Source organism: Microtus ochrogaster, chromosome 8, assembly GCF_000317375.1.
Source record: "Microtus ochrogaster isolate Prairie Vole_2 chromosome 8, MicOch1.0, whole genome shotgun sequence".
Classification (NCBI taxonomy): Eukaryota; Metazoa; Chordata; class Mammalia; order Rodentia; family Cricetidae; genus Microtus; species Microtus ochrogaster.
In genome coordinates this window covers 43,788,523-43,795,042 of record NC_022015.1, presented here as the reverse complement: position 1 = coordinate 43,795,042, position 6,520 = coordinate 43,788,523, and the positions used below count along the sequence as shown (strand labels likewise).

The 6,520-nt window shown below is 39.4% G+C and overlaps 1 protein-coding gene across 1 annotated transcript; it reads right to left on the bottom strand.

Annotated features, from left to right (window-relative positions):
- Positions 1-1,754: 1,754 nt before the first annotated feature.
- On the bottom strand, positions 1,755-2,708 carry LOC102002844 (olfactory receptor 1444). The gene is given in 1 exon segment (XM_026781696.1): positions 1,755-2,708. A coding segment is annotated over 1 exon segment (951 nt). The 5' UTR covers positions 2,706-2,708.
- Positions 2,709-6,520: the final 3,812 nt, after the last annotated feature.

The following is a 6,520-nucleotide window of genomic DNA, read 5'->3' as shown; positions in this document are numbered from 1 at the left end:
AAAAAAAAAGAAAGTGAGTGGGGACAGAGGGCAAGTGATGTAGGACGCCCTTCTCTATATGTGTTGCTCTTAATAGTTAATGAATAAAGAAGCTACTTGAGCCTATGACAGGGCAGAACAGAACTAGATAGCAAATCTAAACTGAATGCTGGGAGAAATACGGCAGAGTCAGTGAGACACCATGTAGCCCCACCAGAAACAGATGCTGGCCACCCGATGAAACTTTACCTGGTAAGTCACAGCCACTTGGCAATACACAGATTAATGGAGATAGGCTAGTTCAGGCTATAAGAGCTAGCTAAAAATATGTTTAAGCTATTGTCTGAATAGTATTGCAAATAATATAGTTTCTGTCCGGTTACTTTGGGTCTAAGCAGCCAGGAACGAATGAGCAGCCTCCACCAACAGGCAAGTGTTAAGATTTGATTCTAAATCATCTGATTCTTAGTCCAAGCCCTATCATTCTCTGATGAAATATGAAAATTAAATTTATGCCCTGGCAATGCTGAAGCATGCATGGGCAGCCGTATATGGTGATTTTGTGGAACTTGTCCACATTAGGTTTCATGGTCTAAGTTGATGAGGACGACTGACCAGGTCTCTTCCTCAAGAGGGCACCAGATCTTATTATAGAAGGTTATGAACTACCATCTGGTGGCTGGGAATTGAACTCAGGACCTGTGGAAGAGCAGGCAGTGCTCTTAACTGCTGAACCATCTCTCCAGCCCACCATTCTCTGATACATCATTCAAAATAATTAAGGATACTTTGTTGGTATTAGAAAGTTAAGTGTTAATTAAACAATGTTGAGTAAAGAGACAGGAATGCTAACTATTATGATTTGACCATTGTATAGATTTTAATCACTAATAACAAAAGAAACTTTAGCTTTCTAAACCATGGACCAAAAAAGTTCAAAGCATAATACTGTACATTCCAGCTGACTGGTAAATTAAAATGAAAGGGCAGGGACATGACTAAGTGGGTAACGTGTTTTCCACACAAACATGAGGACAGGTGCTTAGATCACTAGTATCCTTATAAAACGTAAGCAGGGTAGTATATGCCTGTAGCCCCAGAACTGAGGAAATAGAGATGAGCAGACATGGGGAGCTTACTAGTCAGTTTGGTGGGTTCTGTTTTCAGTGACAGACACTGCCTTAAGATAGATAGATAGACAGATAGACAGACAGACAGACAGACAGACAGACAGACAGACAGATAGATAATAGAAGATAGATATATAGATGATAGATAGATAGATAGATAGATAGATAGATAGATAGATAGATAGATAGATAGATAGATAGATAGATAGATAGACAGATAGATCAAACAAGTTGGAGAACAATACTCAAATTTGACTTCAAGCCTCTGAATGAATATGCACAGGCATATGCACCTACACACATATGTGCAAATGCATACTAAAATACACACAGGAAATACAAATAAAATTGAAGATATGGTTCTTATACTAAATTTAATTGTAAATTTTTTGCAAATAGAAACGGAGCATCGGAAGTTTATCACATTCACCTGTGTGCTTTGATCTGCTCTAAACCACGTCGTGAGAGCTGTTCATGAAAGCTGTAAACATCCAGGTTATGTTTGTTCTACAGAATGATCTTCACTTCCAAGTGTTGCTTCTTAAACCACTGAAATAACCACTTATTCATGGGGAAGGCAGAACTGAAATTCTTCAGACTTCAAAAGTCTCAATGGCTCAGGAGATGGATCCCTTATTTACCTAACTACTTCCAACTTACACTAAAAGACTGAGAGTAATGTATTTTGAGTATTTTCCAGAGGGCACTTTTCACCTCTTTGTTCCTCAGGCTGTAGATCAAGGGGTTCAGCATGGGAATCACTACAGTGTAGAACACAGATGCTATTTGGTCTGTGTCCATAGACTAACCAGAACTGGGCTACAAGTACATGAAGATGATTGTGCCATAGAAAATGGACACGGCAGTGAGGTGAGAAGCACAGGTGGAGAAAGCTTTCTTTCGTCCCTCAGAAGACTTCATGCTTTGAATAGCAATGTATATGAAAAGGTAAGAGATGAGAATTACCAGGAGGGTAAAAAAGACATTGAATCCCACAACAAAAAAGACAACAAGCTTACTGGTGTGTGTATTGGAACATGCAAGGGCCAGGAGTGGGGGTATGTCACAGAAAAAATGATTAATTTTATTAGAACCACAGAAGGATAGTCTGAAGGTATCTGCTACATGGATTGAGGCATTGAGGAAGCCACAGGCATAAGAGCCAATAGTCAGGATGGCACAAACACCCGTTGTCATGGTGGTGGTGTAATGAAGAGGCCTACACACTGCCGCATGGTGGTCATAGGCCATGGAAGCTAGAAGATAGCACTCAACAGTGGCAAAACCCACAAAGAAGAAAAACTGAGCTGCACACCCATTGTAGGAGATGACCTTGTTCCTTGACTGAAGTGCAGCCACCATCTTGGGAGCTACAGCTGTTGAGTATCTCAGATCTACAAAGGACAGGTGACTGAGGAAGAAGCACATGGGAGTGTGGAGGTGGGAGTCTGAGAAGATTATGACCATCATTCCTCCATTACCAATCAAAGTGACAAGGTAGATAAATAAAAATATCGGTAGTAGAAGAACCTGAAGGTTGGGGTCATCTGTCAATCCCAACAGGATGAATTCTGTCACTTCTGAGCTGTTCTCCATTAAAGTCAGCTTGAATTTCACCTGATGGTTAAAGAGAATGAGCCATGAAGCTATAAAAGAAGATATTTTGAAAAACAGGGCACTAACAAATATGAAAAATGCAGCATGTAAGACACATGTTCTACCCTTTCATTTTATTATAGTGTTAAGTCCTTTGAAATGACTACAAATGCTTCTGCAGTCAGTTCCATTGTACATTTCATCTAAGCATATTTTGGGCTGCATTAAAGAAGTATAAAAACTCCCCCAGTCTTTGTACCCCATTTGAAATGTGGTAGGGTGATGAAATTTTATGAAGGAAGTAAGAGAGACTATTTTGTTTGTCATTTGTTGCATGATTTACTTGTTGCCTAGATTGCTGGCAGCTATAGAGTGTACTTAAATGCTAGTTAACCAAACGAATAAATTGCAGCCTTACATCTAACTTAAGATTGGGTCCTTTTCAAATATCTTGCATATCACCATAGAACCTTCATCTGGTGATGGATGGAGATAGAGACAGAGACCCACACTGGAACACTGGACTGAGCTTCCAAGGTCCCAATGAGGAGCAGAAGGAGGGAGAACATGAGCAAAGAAGTCAGGACCACGAGGGGTGCACCCACCCACTGAGACAGTGGAGCTGATCTACTGGGAGCTCACCAAGGCCAGCTGGACTGTGACTGAAAAAGCACCGGATAAAACCGGACTCTCTGAACATGGCGAAAATGAAGGCTGATGAGAAGCCAAGGACAATGGCAAGGGGTTTTGATCCTACTTAATTTTCTGGCTTTGTGGGCGCCTAGCCAGTTTGGATGTTCACCTTCCAAGATATGGACGGAGGGGGGAGGACCTAAGACTTACCACAGGGCAGGGCACCTGACTGCTCTTTGGACTGGAGAGGGAGGGGGAGAAGGGTAGGAGGAGGGGGAGAAGGGTGGGAGGAAGGGGAGGGAAATGGGAGGCTGGGAGGAGGCGGAAACTTTTTTTCCTTTTTTTCAATAAAAAAAAAAAAGATTGGGTTCTTTTTTAAGATAAGGACTTGCTATGTGGCCCAGGCTGTTAAAGTGACCCAAGTGTCTCAGCCTAGAGACAAGTCAAAATAAAATGAGGGTAAATTCAGCTACTGTGTGTTCAATCGCAATGTTAAATATAAATTAATTATCTATGACTTTATTAAACTGTAGGTTAAGCATTTGAACTTGTTTCTTAGGTTTTATGAGCACAATTTGGTGGCAACATCCCATCTAGTAACAACTATGTCAGCAGTTGTTTTCTAAGCAGAGGCAGCTGAAATGTAGCTTTTGGAAACTTCTGTATCTAATCTTGTAAAACAGAGAAGAGCCTGGGAAATAGAATCTGGGTCTTTTGTATCTATATATATGACTCCTATCCTCCAAGACCACCTCTTTATTTCTATCCATAAAATAAAGAATGTTGCTTTAATTTAAAAAAATCAAAAGTCAGGGAAAACATGCCTATGATTTTGGAACTTCTGAGATCTTACTTGAAAACTGGCTTCAACCACTGGACTTTTTGAAGCCTGAAAAATAGAAAGAACTGTTTGGTCTCTGAGGTTCTTCACTTTCAAAGCATAGGAGAATTCCTGAAACTGTGTTATAAAGGTGCAAAGGCAGTTCAGATGCTGCTACACTTTGGATGAGGCCTTGAGAGCCACACCAAACTGAATAAGATACTGAGATCTCCAAGAGATTGGTACGTATGTATATCCGGGATTCTCTGAAGGGAACATCCCCAAGGAATCAAGCCCAATCCAGAGCTCAGCGATATGAACACATACAATCAAAACAACACTTTCCTGTGGGAACTAGGACAACTCTATAATATGAAAGTTCCTAAAAGATCCCTCAGGAGACAGGGGAGAGCCAATTCCTTCTGGTTGTAATCCAAGGTTATCAACAGGAAAAATTCATCAAAATATCATGAAAGAAATCTTTGAATATACACACTTTTGCTTAGCCCTAGATTTCCTGTGTTGGGAGCTTACTCTTTACCTAAATCTCAATAAAGAGAAATTCTCAAATAAGCAAAAACAGACTTTGAAAAACTCTATATTTCATAAAATAGATTGCACAAGTTCAAGTACAAACAGGACTGTGAGCAAAAATATTTTCAGAAAATTGTTTTCTAATAAACTTAATTATAAAGAAGCTCAAGCATAGAGATGACAAGAAGCACAGTATACTGTTTCACTAATATTAATTTCCTGACTTCATACATACAGGATATCTACTACATCCTTGCCCTTGTGTGATTTCATTTCACATTCACACAACATTAGAAAAGGTTGTCAAAGTTAGAGAAAACTGAGATTTCAGAATTGTTCAAGACCAGATACAAATACTCTCTATCCATCTTTGAACTAATGTAGCAACCTTGAGGTCATTTCAAGTTTTTCATGTGATGAGCCATTTCCCAAGATGCAGAAACATAATATCTTATCTTCTTGCTGTTAGCAATAACCAGCAATTTCATAAAGAAAGAGACCTTTGATACTACAAGAAGGACCAAGAATCTAAAGATCTAGAGAGTTAATTTTTCATGGTCAACTCATATAAACTTAACTGGTTGCCTAAATCATACAAGTCTCTTCTTAAAGCCCGTTAATCACTAGGACCCAGAGATAGTAGTTTTGGTCCTGGTGCCAACAAACTGGTTCAAATAATAACTATCTCCTAGTGTCTTGAAGGTTCATGCAAGCCTGTTTTATTATGGGTTGTTGACAAGAACTTTAAGTCTTTGAAGAAAGAATTTGAAGAAGATTTCAGAAAATAAAAAGATCTCCCATGTTCTTAGATAGGTAGGATCATCATAATAAAAATGGTAATCTTATCAACAGCAGTATACAAATTCAATGCAATTCCCATCAGAATACCAACATAATTCTTCACAAACCTCAAAAGAACAATACTCAACTTCATATGGAGAAACAAAAAACTGTAGTAATGAGATGAGCAGGCCTGCTTTTCATCACGCCTGGCTCTCGCATGGCTAGCTTTACACCCAAAATAACAACACACAAATTGTATTCATTTAAACACTGCCTGGCCCATTAGCTCTAGCCTCTTACTGGTGAACTCTCATATCTTCCTTTAACCCATATCTAGTCATCTGTGTATCACCACAGGGTTGCAGCTTACCGGGAAGATTCTAACCTACGTCCTTCTCAGGCCGGAGCATCATGGCATCTGCCTGACTCTGCTTTCTTTCTCCCAGCATTCTGTTCTGTCTACTCCACCCACATAAGGGCTGGCCTATCAAAAGGCCAAGGCAGTTTCTTTATTTGACCAATGAAAGTAATGTAAAGACAGAAGATCCTCCTACATTAAAAAAAAAACATGGTAGTCAAAACAATCTTGTACAGGAAAGGAATTTCCAGAGGCATCACGATCCCTAACTTCAAGCTCTTCTATAGAGCTATAGTAATGAAAACAGCTTGATATTGGAATAGAAACAGATAGGTAGACCAACAGAATCAAATTAAAGACCCTAATATTAATCCACATACCTATGAACACATGATTTTTGACAAAAAAGCTAAAATTATACAATGGAAAAAAGAAAGCATCTTCAACAAATTGTGGTGGCATAGCTGGATGTAGAAGAATGCAGTATCTATCCCCACGTACAAAACTCAAGTACAAGTGGATCAAAGACCTCAGCATAAATAAAGCTTCACTGAACCTGATAGAAAAGAAAGCAGGAAATAGCCTAGAATGCAGGGCCATAGGAGGCTACTTTATAAATACAGAACCAGTAGCACAGACACTGAGAGCAACAATTAATAAATGGGACCTCCTGAAACTGAGAAGCTT